The 16,613-nt window shown below is 42.2% G+C and overlaps 1 protein-coding gene across 1 annotated transcript in view; it reads right to left on the reverse strand.

Annotated features, from left to right (window-relative positions):
• atg5 (ATG5 autophagy related 5 homolog (S. cerevisiae)) overlaps positions 1-16,613 on the reverse strand; it is a 37,726-nt gene that overhangs the window by 14,724 nt on the left and 6,389 nt on the right. Inside the window, exons 6-7 of the mRNA XM_069655947.1 lie at positions 15,869-15,963; positions 2,292-2,409 (exon numbers count right to left, since the gene is read on the reverse strand). Coding sequence (XP_069512048.1) covers positions 2,292-2,409; positions 15,869-15,963 — 213 coding nt within the window. The remainder of the gene's footprint in view (positions 1-2,291; positions 2,410-15,868; positions 15,964-16,613) is intronic.

Here is a 16,613-nt window from a genome sequence, read left to right on the forward strand (position 1 = left end):
AAGTTCTTTATTTCAACATGCATTTGGATCTGCTTTAAGGCTCCTGTGAGGAGTTTTTAGCTGGTTATGAAACAGACTGAAATTAATTCTGATGTCTCTATATGACCTCCAAAAGCAAACCAGACCTTCAGCGACAAGATTGTTTATTTCTAAACAGTTATTTTTAATGCCTGAAATCGCTGGCGCCTTTCACGCCTTTGTTTACATTATCCATGGAAAAAATGTGTTAAAGAAAGCAGGATGAGAACCACCACTTAAAGGGCCAATTCGCCGATTTTCAACCTCAGTGCTATCATGCTATTATGAGGAGCTAATGCCATTATGGTAGGAAGAAAATCCACTTTCGTTCTGTGCCTTTGGACGACGCTATCCGCTTCTCCAACAGGCCCTGGAAAACCTCCGCCAGACTACGTAAAACGTGTCATCTAGTGAGGCCAGGGAGCTCACTAAACTACACTTTCTAAATCTAGTACGCCCGCCTCTGATATCTGCAGTGCAGTAGTTGAAAAAACCAAACACCGTAAAGGTAATCATTTGTTCCGTGAGGTGCCTTCAAACGCTGCCTGCTCTCCTTGTTCCCTCTCAGACATTCCACATTTATAACTGAGTCTCGTTCAAAACCTTCAGGTTTGAAGTGTAGTCTGAAGTCCTGAAGTTTTTTTAGACAATGCACCGATATATTGTCCTCATATTTCGGATACTGTACCGCTCTGAGCCATCGCCTGCAGTAAAAGCGGTAGTATTTCACTCCAGCATCTCTCGCTGGGCCGTTCCTTTCAGAGGGAGGGGCGCAATGCATGCTGGGTGTTGTAGGAATGTAGAAGGTTACTACATCTATCGATTACAGAGAACGCCAGCTTTGACTGACAGTGGCTTTTTCCAGGGGCGAACTGCTTCTTTAAGCATGTACAGGACAAAATCAGCAAAGAGATAAGAGGTACGGCTTTCTCCACAGGGGGCGCCAAAAGCAACACAAACAGAAAGTTCCTCACTGGAGCTTTAATATAACATGCTGGAAGGAGTAGTCCTACTCTGCTGCAAACCATTAAGGATGAAAATACTTACAATAGAGAAAAAAATATGACAATTATATTTTTTGTTTTATCAACTTGCCATATTCTTTTCTATGCTATTGTTTTCTTTATCTTATTCATCTATTTGTTAGATTCATTCTGGAGCTAGGCCGCTTCTTACTAGTACAACAAAGTAAAGCATTACTTGTATAAGTGCAAGAGAAGTACACTGGGAAATTAGGCCCACATACTGTATACTAACGTGGGTTGTAAAAGGATTGGGACACAGGTTTGGCAACATGCCACTGCAGTGTGATAAAATAAAGGCATTTCAGTGATTTGCGATGTTCCTAAGGACTTTTTGGCTTCTTAGAAAAACAATGGGTTATCTGACATGCAGTGTAAGTTCTGCACAGTCTGAACAGTGATGTTGACAAAATGAGAGTGAATGTGAGGTGGAAGGGCAGCAGACAGACAGATTAAAGGGAGGGTGAAGGGGGGTTGTTAATGGCTCCGTCTCCTCTGTGCAGGTGAGTCTCCTGCGGGTCCTCTGTCCTAACGCTCTATTGTCTCCTTATCTGCTTCCTCTCTGCTCCTCTGCAGACACTGACTGTTTAGACTGCTGCTTAGCTTCCCTCTCTCCTCCCATGTCTTCTTTCATTATCACAACACCTCCGCCACAGCTGCAAATGCATGCCACAAGTGCACACACAGCTTATATGCAGAGCCTGCCGTCCATATGTACATTAAAAGTTTCGTCAAGTGTTTACAGGTTGTGATGAGTTTGCCAATAATTTGCTGATATGATTGCATGTTGTGGGATTTAATGGCTTGCATGTTGCCCCTTTTTGCTCATGAACATTTTGTTTTATGATGATGTCTAAAGTTAAATTCCTTCAACTGATTCTGCCACGTCACCAAAATCTATTAAAGTGCATTTGCGTACGGAAAGAAAAGCTAACTTGATTGGTTAGACATTTTCGACCAACCTGTTTATCTCTCCCCCCCTCCTCCCCCCCCTTGCTCCCTCAGTGGGTGTGTTATCTTAGATTCAGGATCTCTGACATGCCACGCGTGTCTGTGTAAATAAAATAAACCTGTTTGTCTTTTCTTCTCTCATTTCTAGTAAATCACAGCGCTTTCTTTTTTTTAGATGAGTAAACCAAAGTGTCTGTCACTGTACCTCCTTCTGATAAATACCTGTAGTGCTTGGCATGATTCAGACTTGAAGGTGTGGGTGCACTTTCACACTCCTCCGCTTTGTGTGTGTAGACCTACCTTCATTTGGTAAAGCCGTTGGGTACATCTCTTTTAACAGGTCTCCAAGTGTGTGCATGTTGCCTTCAGGTGAAAGAGGGCGAAAGAGTTTCTGGATGAACGGCCGGTCACTCATCGTCTGTAATGTAATAAGAGAACGACAAATTAACAAGAACAGCAAAGCAAATATATTTAGAGATCAGATGTTGAGTTCATTTCTCTCTCTCTTCTTCTCATTAACATAACTTCCAAATGATCAATACCAGTATCTTCTGAACTGGGGCCTGTATTGTTGGGATGGCATTGTTGTACAGCAGCACCTTAAAAACAGCACCTGCTCAAGGCCAAAATTTCTAGCCTATATTGCACCATTCTGTGTAAAAGAGGAAGACAGAACAGGGTGGCGACAGGGTTTATGTCAGCCGGTATCCACTGGTTTTTCACCGTTATCACGTGTAGTTGTCCGGCAGGTAAAGATATCAACGGCCAAAAGATCCAGTGGGAAAATATGCCAAATAAATAAACAATTTAAAAAGTAATAATAGTAATTATATTGTGTTTATTAAAGACGTGTTGCCATAAGAACTTAAATATAAACTTATACAGACTTTGCCTCCACTGTTAAAACATAGAGAGATGGACAGGCGGAGACGGTCGACAGCACAGTGCGACCCATCATTTGTATCTCGGTACTCAGCCAGATGCAGTGCCAATGATGCTACGGTGGGTTGAAATTCCACACAGCCTGTGAAACTATCATCCGGGACTTTGGGGAAACCTACTCCGACTGGGCAAAGCTGGCAAAGATTCCCAGCACAATTCTCGTGTCGAGTGTGGCTGCAGTGCCTGGATTCTCGCTCCAGAACCGGATAAAAACAGCCCTGAGAAGCCGCCTCACTGAGGAAAAAGTTTAATAGGTTGTCCCGATGGGTTGGGTGGCTTCAACTTTGCACAAGCAGCGGAGCAGTTCTGTTCAGTGAAGCCCCGCCACAAAATGACAAAATGACCTAAACAGCAATTTGACATGCGCGAATTTGGACTGACGAGGCTATTACCTTTCCTTTTTTTAAACCTATATTGGCTTCTTCACGGAGCTTAACATAAAGTTATTTTATTCAACGCAAATGAAATGTCTGATGTACTAATTAATGTCAAACTAATTAATTAATTAGGCACATATGGCAGTAATAAAGCCAAATTTGCATTTGTGTAATTGGGTGAGCCTGAACAATGGGACAGGCAAAGAAAGTATCAAACCTACAGTGTTCAAAAAATGTCGGCGAAATGGGGCGACAACAAAGTTCCGGAGGTCCAAAACCTTAGCCAAAAGATTAACCACCATATAACAGGGATGGTAAAGGATCATTACTATTGTAGAAGAGAGCATTTTCTGATTGGCCAACAACTAAATCTACTTGGTTAAAAATGAGAGAAAGATCTCAATCATCGGAACAGGAAACCAATGTGTACCGTTGGCAGGATGTGAGGTATTCAGATGCTTTGTTCATCAAACCATGTAGTCCAACCACCTGAGAGGTTTGTGGTACTTTAATGTCACGCTACTTCCTCCTTTGCTTCTGAAGCTGTTGTTTCTCTACTGAGGACAACATCAACGCATAATGCTCGATAAGCTACGGAAAGCTAAACTGTTCTTTGACATTTACATATAATTCAGCTCCAAGTAGGTCCAACTGTAATGATGTCTTACACAGCTGTTCTTAGATCCAACAAAAAAAAACAGACTCCCGGATTTCCCAAAACACCAAACAGTTGTGGCCGAATTGCGTAAATGTGTGAATCAAATGATTGACAATGCCTGAAGGTTTTCCCATCTTGTTTTAGTCATCAGACATGTGACTTCCATTCAAGGACTGGCTGGAAAAGCAGACAAAACAACCTGTTTGGAAATATTCCTTTGACGTCACATTTGGGGAAATTTTAAGTTGATACGGGATTTAGACAGTCGGGGGAATCCACATCACTTTGCACGCAATTGCTTCCGTGCAGAATTAGCTGAAACCATTAGGGAATGAAACCATTTGGGAATGTGGTTCGTTGATGAGCTGGACTGCACAGAATGGTTTATTTAGCAACAAGTGGACAGATGTTACAGATGTTACGCTATGTTTCACTGATCAGCCTGGAAATCATTAGGTGCTGCTGCAGTATGCTCTTGGTAGAGGAGTCCCCTTCTACACTGAATAGAACTCTCTAGCCCCGCTCGAGTTTCTCAGGTGGACATAATAGTTGAGTAAATCTTAAATATAAGACATTCTTTACTGTTTCCTGTTAGAGAAATCCTCGTCTCTCTCCTACTGTTCCACAGAGAGGTTAGAGGTCATGGAGATGTCCTTCATCAACTGTTCTGCTTTTGAACACTTCAACAAGGTTGATGCTTAAATGACCACAGGGTTTCTTAGGGTACATCCACACTTCTTCTGTTTTAAAACACATTGCTTTGGCTACAATAACCTCTTGCATCAAACTACCCCTGTGTTTTAAAATGGGGGATGTGCTGACCAGGTTCCAGTTTAGAAACACCCAGCTCGGTTTTTAGTGTGTATGGGTAGAAACATAAGACCCAATCCCTGAATCGTAAAATCCCCACCATGTGACCCTTTTCCAGACGACAAATTCATCATGATTAACTAATTACAGTCACCGCTTGCCTTGTTGTCTATGTTTCCTATATGGAGCATTGCTGTTTTCAGGGAGAGATCCAGTTCGTTTTTACCATGGAAAGCACAAAGTTAGGGTGTACCAGTGTTAATTTTAAATGCGTTTTCATGCATGTTCGTATGGACAAAGATTAGTTCTAAAACAGTGCTGAAATGCTTGTTTGGATTTAGCCTCAATCAACATACAATCCTGCTGCTCTAAAAGTCAAAGTAACCCAACAAAGACCTTTTGGATAAAAAATGCATGCTGGCAATAAATTCAACAACATCTCCAGTCTAGTCAGGGAAATGCACCGCAAAGGTTTATCATACCAACCCTTCCATATCATGCTTTCTGAAAAATATGTTTCCTTTTTCCCACACTGTATGCAATCCTCCCCTAGTCAGAGGCATATAGTCCTGATGATACAGCCTTGACCTCTGAACTTTCACTATTAGCTACTTCTCATGGTTGTTATCTTGAAACTAAGGCACGTCTTCCCGCTGACCACAATGCAAATCACTCCGGGTAAAAAACGACCGCTAAATGCTTATAATGTAAACTGACTAAGTCATTATGGGACAGCTAATCGAAGATGACGTATGCAGCAAACATCCTCATGACTGTTCGGCTCTGATCGGCAACCCAGCAGCCACAGCATTCCATGAGTGAGAGGTACGGGAAACATGGTGGGAAATTACCACCAGACACCAGACAAAGATCTAGTAAACCGTGTCCAGCTCTGGTAGTGGACTCCTCAAGAATGTAAGGATCCAAGCAGACGCTGTAGATCATCGAGGTTTCACCCAGCAGTGATTGGGTGATACAACTTCCTGTTCTCTCTCTTATTTACAGATGTAGCAGTAAAAGGCTTGTAGTGCAAGCAGACAGGAGCACTCTCCAGAAACAGGGCTGCAGCTTTCTGCCCACCATAATCCATTGGCAGCTCCCCGTTTCCATCACATTTTACCAAGTGATACCAGAGTCTTTAGTGGAAAATCTGTGTAATAAATTCCAATTGATGGTATTTCAATGGGACAAATGCATCACTTTGATTTTAAACCGTTCCTATAAAACAGTTCAGTGTGCAGTCGAAAGGTTATGAACATGGAGGGCTTGAATACTTTCTAGCTTGCACGCTGACCATGGGTTATAATGTGACCGGAGCATGTGGGCAGAGTGAAGTGCCAGCGGAAGTATTCTGGAAGGAGGGCAGACCAGATATTTGCTGATATTACATCAAACCACAGCGTGTAAAAAAATTGTGTGCTGCAAGCTCGACAATGGATTGCATAGCGTGACCTGAGAGGTCCTGAAGGTGTACTTTTCCTGCAGCAGTGAGCGATCTGTGTGGGACGGGGTTAAACCTGGGTTGCACAGGAGCCAATATTGAATGGAGCCTCGCAGAGCTGTTTTTGAGCAACAACAGCTTTGTGAGCGAGGAGAGGAAATTCTCTCTGCTCACATGCTCTGCACACTACCAACACAACCTTTGGAAAAGATAATGTTATTTCCTGTCAAACCTTGTCATGAGTAAACAGACGGGACTGCTAAAATATGAGTGATGCTGTGAACTTATTAGACGTATCACAAATGCTTAACTTCCTCAAGGTAACTCGAGATAAATACAATAAAGTTGAAGGCTTACTTTGAGAGTTGACCGTATCACCCAGCCCAAAACATCTACCGACTCCACTTAATACCACATCTTCTCAATCATAAAATTAGCTGGTGAAATCTTGAAAAATGTGCATACCCTTCAGTCAATGTCAAATATGGCTGCGATCTACTGTAGCAATCCGCTTGATTAGCCAATTAGCAATATGGGGCAACTCCTGAAAGGTGTCCAGCACCTGACGCCTGGTCTCCAGCCCTGAGGATGAGGGTCACTTAACGTAACCAGAACCACTGAATTTTTAACTGGACTTTAAAGTGATAGTGAGACTCTTGACTTTTACAAAGAACATACCCGCTGACACACTGGAATCAGGTTCAGAAAGTGGAGGTGACACTACAGCGTAAAACATGAAATAAACTAAAAAAAACCTAATAAGACACATTTCGGCGGGGAGCTTATTCCAGAGCCTGGGAGCAGCAACAGAAAAGGCTTGGTCACCCCAGTGTTTGTATTTTGACCTGGGCACTTCCAACAGAAGTTGGTTAGACGACCTCAAAGCTCTACCAGGCTCACGAACGGTTAAAAGCTCAGATAAATAAGATGGGGCAAGGCCATTAAGAGCTTTAAAGATGAACATTAAAAGTTTAAAATCAATTCTATAATGGACAGGAAGCCAATGAAGGGAGTTAAGAACAGGAGTGATGTGCTCTCGTCTGTTCGTGTTGGTTAAGAGACGAGCAGCAGCGTTTTGCACAAGTTGAAGGCGACTATGAGAAGACTGGGAGATGCCAACATAAAGTGCATTGCAGTAGTCTAATCTTGAACTGATTAGGGCATGGATGGCTTTCTCAAGGTCGTGACGGCTTAAAAACATTTTAACTTTGGCTAGGAGAAGTAGCTGGAAAAAACTAGTCCTGACAACATTGTCGATTTGGTTGTTAAACTTCAGGTGTCTGTCGAAAACCACTCCCAGATTTCTGACGGTTGGACTGAGCTTTGAAAACAAGGTCCCAAAGCCAGCTGTCACAGTCTCCCCAAACACAATACATTCCGTCTTATTATCATCATGTAGGGAGGTTCTGTATGAAAACTGGATGCAATAGACTTAACTGAAGACTGTACAACAATATGAAGAGCATTTGGAGGCTAATTATAAACATTTGAAGATGTAAGACGTGTTCATATAAAAAGGGCAAAATATTGGAGGATTTCCAGGGTTTATCTTCTATCATTTGAAACAGTCTCGTACCTCTTATGTCTCTGCTGATTTTGTCCTGTACATGCTTAAGTGGTGCTTTTTAACAGAAAGTCTCATCCTGCTTTCTTTAACAGTCACATGTGTCACTCACTTTAAATGTTTGCCCTAGAAAATGTAAACAAAGGCAGCGTGCAGGTAATCGCTTCGTCTGACACATACACCTGGGCCAGCGGTTTCAGGCATTAAAAATAACTATATAGAAATAATCAATCTCGTCGCTGATGGTCTGTTTGCTTTTTAAGCTCTTATAGATTCATCAGAGTTCATTTCAGTTTGTCTCATAACCAGTGAAAAACTCTTCACAGGAGCTTTAAATTATTGATCCATATCATTACCAATTCAAAGACTTGACTTTGGACTGGAGGTCTTGCTAAGCGCATTGGAAATAAATGACAATAATGTCATTAGAATAATGACAACATTACCATTAGATTATTAAAAATACAACTCATCTGTAAATTCCTTAGATGATTATTTTTCTAATCATAGCAGGGCAAACCTCCCCCCACAAATATCATAATCAGTGGTCACAATCCTAGTGCAATCCTTATGCATTACTTCAGACCAAACTTTGTTGTTCTATAATTATCATTATCTTTGAATCAACAACATTATTTTGTACATTATAAAACAATAATTCCGATTTGACGATTTGTATCTTATAATCCAGCCATTGTTCTGATCAATAGTGATCAGTATTAGTTGGCTCGGTGGGATAAAACCCTGAAAATGATTAGTTTCTCCGATTGCTGCTCAGTAGGTAGAGCAATACATCTCAGAGAGGTAAGGTGGTTCAGGACGATACCCAACCTGAGGTGTCAAACGGAGAGTCAGACACACAATAGGGCCTAATCATGGAGCTGTGAAAAGGAAACCAGCGAGGACGGGGATCGAGTACCCGAGCGGTAACTACACACCACAGAGCCAGGCGCGAAACAGCAAGAGGAAGGTGGCGGTGGAGGCGTGAAGCCGCTGCTCAGGTTACGCAGAAAGACTGAGTCACTGACAGGAAGCATTGCATTTCGTGCGGGATCATCGGCAAGAGCCAAAGCAGGGAGAGTGTGCTAAGTGACAGCTACTTCCATGCATTTTTAAATAGCCGGTGATGAATAATTGAGCTGGTCGCCATACAAAGAAGGGGATATTGATCCCGAGGGAGAGAAGCGTGATATTGCTTGGATGAAGACACTTTCTTTTCAGCTGGCGTGACACCTTACCTGGCACAGCAGCACATGGCGACACAATGAGAGTGAGGTGTCATTAGGATTCAGGTGAAAAGAGATGGCTCGCTCTCGCTGAGTGAAAAGAGCAGCGGAACTCAAGACGTCGCCTAATTGGTGGAGGGGATTCAATCTGCCTAATTGATGGTCAGACAATGGACGGAGGGGTACAGTAGCGTCAATCAAAAGGAGTTTCCGTGAGGTGAGAGGGGTGAGAGAAAGCATTTCCACTGAACTCTGAGACCGTCCATTCGTAAATTAAAATTCCAACCTCTTTTTAGCAGTCCTCATTTTCTCAGCACTTGAAATGCACACCTGTGGAGGAGAAACTCCATCATGAGACGCTGAATTCAGTGCTAAATTATTTATCGGTGAATCATGCTAGGTTGACCTGATGCATGTTACCATGCAAACATTTCCACACTTTAAGGCTAATCAGAATTTCTTAACGTAATGCCTGCAGAGTCCCAATTGTTCTTTCTAATTAGGCCAATGGTCATGCAGACAGTTTTGGTTTTATCTGGCCAGGTCTTTAGGTGTCAGTACAGTAAAGGTCTTCAAGGGTGTAACGCAAACCTAGGATCGGAGACACAATCTGGCACCCGAATTAGCTCAAAACCGCACAGTGTTATCGTCATAAGGTCTGGTCTGGATCTGTTTTTCATCATGTGTAACACCCAAATTTATCCGAGAAGATGATTACAAGACAAAAGAATTAGCGCTATGTGTGCAACGTGCAAGATGATTAGGATCAGATTACAAGAGCCAAAGTACAAATAAAAAGGTTGAGCTGCAGCACAAGTGAGATGAGAGGAAAGACATACCCTCTTCAATGAAAGGTGAAAAAGACGCTACAAGAAACAAATATATTGGGGTCAGGCCAAGTGGTTCCTCTTCTCTCGAAAGTGTGGGAGAAGTCAACAAGAAAGTAGGCCTTGTTAAGTTTTCTGGTGGACTGTTATGAATCAACTTAATTAAAACAGGAACAGCAGTTGTAGCAGTAATATTCTAGTTAGTTGTGTTGGCTCTGTTTTATTCCTAAATCAGCCCAGGTCTCTGAAACCTCTTCACTGCACAATGTCAGGCCAAAATGGGGCAAATCTAATTTGGGAACAAATTCCTGGGTCTATTAGGGTTCAGGCCCACCATTCTGGACCTGTTAAGGCCTCTAGCTGACGGCATATTCTGTGAGTAATCCTGGGTAACAGGGACATCGATTCTGATGACATGTTGCCCTGAAACTTTTTTAAAATTGAGTGTTTTTTTTTTTTTTTTTACAGCTGTTGGCACCCCAAACAATATTCTTTAATCAAAGAGACGGAAATCTCTTAGCTGGACAAAATCAAAACTATTGGCAGGGCAAGACACCACTACAGGCAAGGTTTGTTTTTGGCAGGGGAAACGAACCAAAGACGTGGATTTAATTATCAAATTAAACCACCATCTGACTCTGCACGATGATGTACAGATTAGCTAGGTTTGCCAAAACCACATCACAGGGATCTAAAGCCTGTAAGCCGTATAGCCGCTGGCAGTAACCGCCTGATTACAAAACAAAAGGTTTTCCATTTTCAGTCATGGTTCCAAGAAAAACATTACGGTACAGGCATCAGAGCGTCCCCCCTCCCACCCCCTGAGTACAACAGGCATGTCACCTGTTGCCTCTGGCATGAGCTGTTTCCAGCATTCCCATGTTTTGTAATTGTCTGTGTAGTCACCGCCTCCCCCTCGTCTCAGTCAGCCGTTACAAGATATCTGCCGGGCAATAAACATGCATTTTTCAAAGTACGCAGCTTCCAGAGCTCCACAACACAGAGGCGGCTGGAGGGGGACTGCCTGCTCTTGCAATGGGGGTTTGTGAGTAAGCACTTAGTCACGGAGCGGGAACAGAGAGGTGTACCTGTACAGCAACAATGTAAGTAGTCTTTAAGAGCAGGATAGTAATTTTCACTTTCCACACAGCGAGACGGTCGGCCCCCCCTCAGGCTCTTTGAATCACAGAGTGGCGTCACTTCTGGAGCAGGAGGATGCACTGGCAGCCAAACAAGTCCTGCAGCCTGCCAGAGCAGAGGGCGAGCCAGGGGCGATACGCACAAACACGCAATTAAACACAAGCAAATGGCTCAAGTGGAAGCAATTCTAATGACAAAGGCAAATAATTTATATGTAGAAAACACAACCAGAAGCTTGGAAAGACGGATGAACATGTGCACCGAAAAGTCATCCAAAGAAACAGTTAAAAAAAGAAAAGGATGTAAAAGTAACAAAGGAAAGGAGAGAACAAGGAGAGGAACATGCCTGGAATGGCTTTTATAACCTTTACCTAATAAATTAACAACTATATTTATAATGTGACAGGTTTATGTAGAATAAATGTGCAAGAAAAACTCTAAAAGGAAAAAAACTGTTACGCTCAAAAGGATATAAACTACTATTAATATTAAGATTTAAACCAGACCAAGATGGGTCAGGACGTAGTGCACACACACACACACACACACACACACACACACACACACACACACACACACACACACACACACACACACACACACACACACACACACAAAAATGTGTCGCCCATGCCCATGAGGTGTCTTTGTCTCCATGAGGAGTGCAGGCCAGACGGAAATGAGCCCTCTGTTATTTGGACTGAGTGTTGTCATTAATTCTGTCTGCATCAAACACAGCACATGTTATTTACACTAAAGACCACAATCTGGCTTTGAAGGACTCTGAGTGTGTGTGTGTGTGTGTGTGTGTGTGTGTGTGTTTGTGTGGGAGGGGGGATGTTCTCCTGTAAGTCACCACAGTGACTTCTGAGTGCCAAACCGCTTTGTTCTTCTCAGCATTTCTGCACCTTTTTCCGTCTCTTCAATCAAGTGTGTTTTTATCTGAGCTGAGTGTCTCTGTGAGTGTCCCTGTCGTCATATTTTGTTTGGTCTCTTCGCAACAAAACACTGTGTCCCCTCCTTAACGACGAATCCAGGTTACATTGTGACATTTTTCACAGAAGTCGAGATATTTGCTTGACTTTAGCTCTTATGTTTCCTGTTTTATGTTATGTGCAGCTCTTGGATTAAAGTTCAGCTTTTGGGGTCTCATTCGTTCTTAGTGTTGGCCATGTTTGGCCGAGCTAAATCTTGGGATTTGAGCATTTATTTAGTCTAAAAAATGATAGAAAAGATAAGAAACAATGTTAACAATAAATCATTTAACGAAAGTTTTTTAAGGGAAAACAACCTACCCCCAGCTGTCCACTGTGAACATCCATCAAAATTTACAGACTTAAGACTTTCTGTCAGAGGTCTCAAATTAGCTTTGACATTGTCTTGACTGTTCCCTTTTAAAACATATACAATAACCCCCTTTTTGCCTGTGATAATACAGAACCAACCTATTGCATGTCTGAGAGGAGAGACACCTGAGACTGGTTACGGCTAAAAAACAGGCCCGACAACACTGGTAATTAAGACTGTGACAAAAAATGCTAGTTCTAACAATGTTTATTCGGTGAAATATACAATACTGCATCCTTTTTGATAACATGTTATGTTTATTTATGTATGAGAATGTCACTTCTTTTTCTAATTTTAATCTATCGTCACTTGTTTTGTTGTTGTGATGTGAGCTCCTGCGATGTGCAGGTCTTAATTAAGTCAAACCGTAACAGTCGGCCATAAGCAGCATTAGCATCGCTTACTCTCTTGTCTTGCTTGTCCACATTTGAAATAAAGGAAGACTGGACAGAAGAGTTGCTGCCTCTATCTATTATCAATCTATCCTCCGCTCCACAGTGTCCAATCTGAACCTCAATCAGATCAAATCATCGCAAAAGTTAGACACACAGTGCTGATGAGTGTCCCTGGTGATCAGCGCTGATCACAGGTCTCCTCGGATCCACTTGGGTAATTGAAAACAGACCTGGGACACAACCTAGATCTGACTCCTGAACCTGTATAAGTCCCAGGACAGGTCTCGGGTCCTATAGTTCGGGTAGACCCATGAACACCTCTACTTCCTGGTTCAACATTGATGACCTTGCTGACCCAAGTGCACAAAGTTTTCCTTTCAAAACTCCATCCTAAACTTTTGTGGCCTCTCATCAGGCATTTTTGAACTGTGAAAGCAGTTGCAGAAAAAAAAAAACATTATGAGTATTTTCAATCTCATAATGAACTGATTAAGTTTCCACTCTGTCTTTTTCTTTCCAGGCTCGCTTTGGTTGTAAATATTTAGAGGTTTGTACGACAAAAACCACCCCATCTCCACAACAATCCGGACTCTTCAGGAATGATGCTTATTTTCTCCAACATGTTTGGAAACAGGCTTTGATGCTCCACTACTCATGAAACCAACTAAGCTCATAAATGGCCGTGGAAACTTTCAATTCAGCCATGAAAAACAGTCTGGGTTTCTTCCATCCGCCACCACTTTTACAGTTTTTAGGCTGCAACAAGTGCATGTCTGAGAGGGCGGGTTAGTGTTGGTGAGACTGAATGTTTCAGCCTGCCACTTTAAAGAGTTATGTTTTATTACAGAACACAAGAATGCTTTTGTTGAAGTGTGAATTTGTTTATTTACGGGCCAAAGATGTGAAAGTAAAAACAAAAAAGCCCATAAATGCTTTTGAGTTCATGCAAAACACACGGTGATTGACAGCTGTTGCCCTGCCTTTGGTGTTGCGCAAAATGTAAATGCAGCCATATGTGAGGCCTAGCACGTCTCAGTGAAAACACCAGTGGGAAATTACCAGCAGTGGAAGCTGATGTGATCACGGAAATAAAAAAATGCTTACTAAGAAAGTTCACTCCTGCGAATAACCGTTACAAAGACGTCCATCAGATCTGCTTCATTTTTCTTTCTGTTTATTTTGTCCAAACTTGTCTTGACAGGCCCTAATGATTTAATGCCAGCGCAGTACACAGTGATTTTGAAGAAGGGGGCCTTTCTGTTTGCTGTGATTTGAGATCAAGGCTAAATGCGCACACATTCACTAAAACCACGAGACTAAAAGCAGACTGTCAACATGTTTTGGTTGCAAACATCCAGATGTTTTCCAAATCTTCATCTCCTGTGGATTGGACGAGACATTTTGGTGTCCAGTAGGATTAAAAGAACTTTAGTGACGTCTAATTACACTGTTGCTTCAGATGAGTTCTTCAGAGTGCAAATTATTGAGAAAAAATATCTTCTGGGCATCCAAAACACTTTAAGTTATCAAATTATTCTTCACGCTTTTACAGCAATTCCTGATCTGCATAGAAACCCCCGCTTGACTCAAAGCGTGGCCATTTTCCCCCGCTGTCTGGCTCGCAGCGTGCTAATGTTTTCCAGCCGAGAATCAGGCGCTTATTCATCTCCTCTTCCTTCTTTTTTTTTTGTCCTCCAAAAGGGAATTTTCACCTGAGTCAGGGTAAAGTTGCGGAGGTTTGGCGGAAACACCCGACCTGAGGCCGTTGTCTGCCTACGCCTCCTGATCCCAGACTGAACCCTGAGGCAGGCCTGACGGCTCATCCTGGTTCGATGAAAGTGCACACAATAAGTAGGGAGAGTCACAGGTATCAAATGTACGAGAAATGATGATGAAGTAGGATCCAGCTCATGTCTGGCAGATTTAATTTATTTTGTTGCCTCAGAGGGCAGCTGTAGAGTCATGAACTTAGAAGGAACATTAGTGAGAAAACACTGATTAACTCTTCTCCTTTTCTTTCGCTTTCATGCAGTCAAACATTGAAACTGCAGGTTTCATTAGCTAATCAAGCTAGCAGAGATGTGGACTTGAGACTTGGTGACTTGGACTTGAGTCGACTCAAGTCACTGTTTTGATGTCTTGCGACTTGACAAAAAGTAAATGACTTGAGACTCGACTTGACTTGGTGTGTGACTGTCATGACTGGATGGCTGGCTGTCAGTCAAACTCGTCGCTACGGCAACACGCAACATCAAAGCCCCCAAAGAGAAGCCTCATCAGTCGTACTTGTTACTACTCAACACGCTCTCAGAGCAGACCATCATCATGGCTGCGTCTGTACCAAGATAACACAGATACAATTCATGTCGTACTTTTTGAACAGGTTATATAAATTGGCCAATAATATCATTATTAGACGGGTTGCTAACACCTTGTGTTTTCTCTTTATAAAGATACTACAGGTCAGAGTGCTGGATCTGGGTGGAAAAAAGTGACTTGACTTGACTTAACTAAGGACTCGACTTGACTTGACATAACCTGTGACTTGACTTGACTTGCCCAAGAAGAAGTAACTCGAGACTTGCTTGCGACTTGAGCAAAGATGACTTGGTCACAACACTGCAAGCTAGGTTCAAAATGTATGGCTTGTATTTTATAGAAAGAACTATGATTTGCCCAACTAAACAACTTAAATTTGGTCTCAGACAATTACTTACACTATTTAGTTGCACAATATTAAAAACTTGATGCAATTATTAAATAATAATATGTTGTTTTTTTCATCTGCAGGTGTGTGTGATCGTCAGGCTGAGGCAAAAAAGGCTCAAAACGAATGATTACGTGCTTTTTTATACATTAAAAGAAGAAACAGAGAACTGTTTGAACTGTTTCATCACTTTTACCTTCCTGCTGCTCATTTTGAACGGAGCATTGTGTTGCTGCTGTCGACTTGCTACACAGAATGAGCCGATGTCTGGTTGAAGGTTATTTCCAAAGCAGCTATCTGGCTACATCTACTGGCCTGACAGGCAAACTTCAGCTTTGCTCTCAAGAGTTTAGAGACTCTAAATGTACAGTTATGAGGTCATTGTGGAAGGGGAAGCAGATCTTTTGCTATAAAGTTTGTTGGTGTGTGTATGTGCGTGCTACCTGGTATATCCTGAAGGGGATGTATCTGAAGCCTCCCTCCTCGGTGGAATACTCCATCAGCTTCCTGTTCATGGCCCAGAACTGGTCAAACTTATCTGTAACAACACAAATACACACCTTTCAGATGTTGCCATATATCCCGATGATAGAGCATGTAGAGTTAAAAAAAATCTTCCTCTCCAGTGTGCAACAAGTGAATGATATCACGGCACAAAAATATAAAGCTTCTGGATGACATTTAAAGGTGTATAGACAATGACACTCTCCAGAATCTGCATGAATTTAGTAAATGTAAACATTTTACTACAGAGTAGAGATACTGCAAGGCACAAATGAACATTTCACAACACTTCTTTGGATTCCTGTACGGGTTCAACACCCTTCAGGTAGACAATATGACTAGAGCTGTAGTCTGACAACGATATAGCCTCTGTGGACAACGGTGAACATGTTAGCGATACATTACTTCCTTTCCCAGGTGCTGCACTGTTACAGAAAAATAACCAGTTTTTCTTATGATTTACTTTAATTAACGGGTCTTGCCTGAGCCAAAATTTCAACGGACACCAGAACACTTGCCGTCCCATAAAATCCACATCCCTGCCTACGTAAATAGAGATTATTATGACAGTAATGCCATTTAAACCCTTCGTGTGATAGCAGCTTAATTATGACGAGAGTGTAAAACATCTGCAAAAGACGAGGACGTTCCTGTAGCCTCTCAGTGATTCAGAAGAAGCTAGCC

Source organism: Semicossyphus pulcher, unplaced genomic scaffold (assembly GCF_022749685.1).
Source record: "Semicossyphus pulcher isolate SPU_LCO1_2020_fin unplaced genomic scaffold, fSemPul1.0.p SCAF_9, whole genome shotgun sequence".
Classification (NCBI taxonomy): Eukaryota; Metazoa; Chordata; class Actinopteri; order Labriformes; family Labridae; genus Semicossyphus; species Semicossyphus pulcher.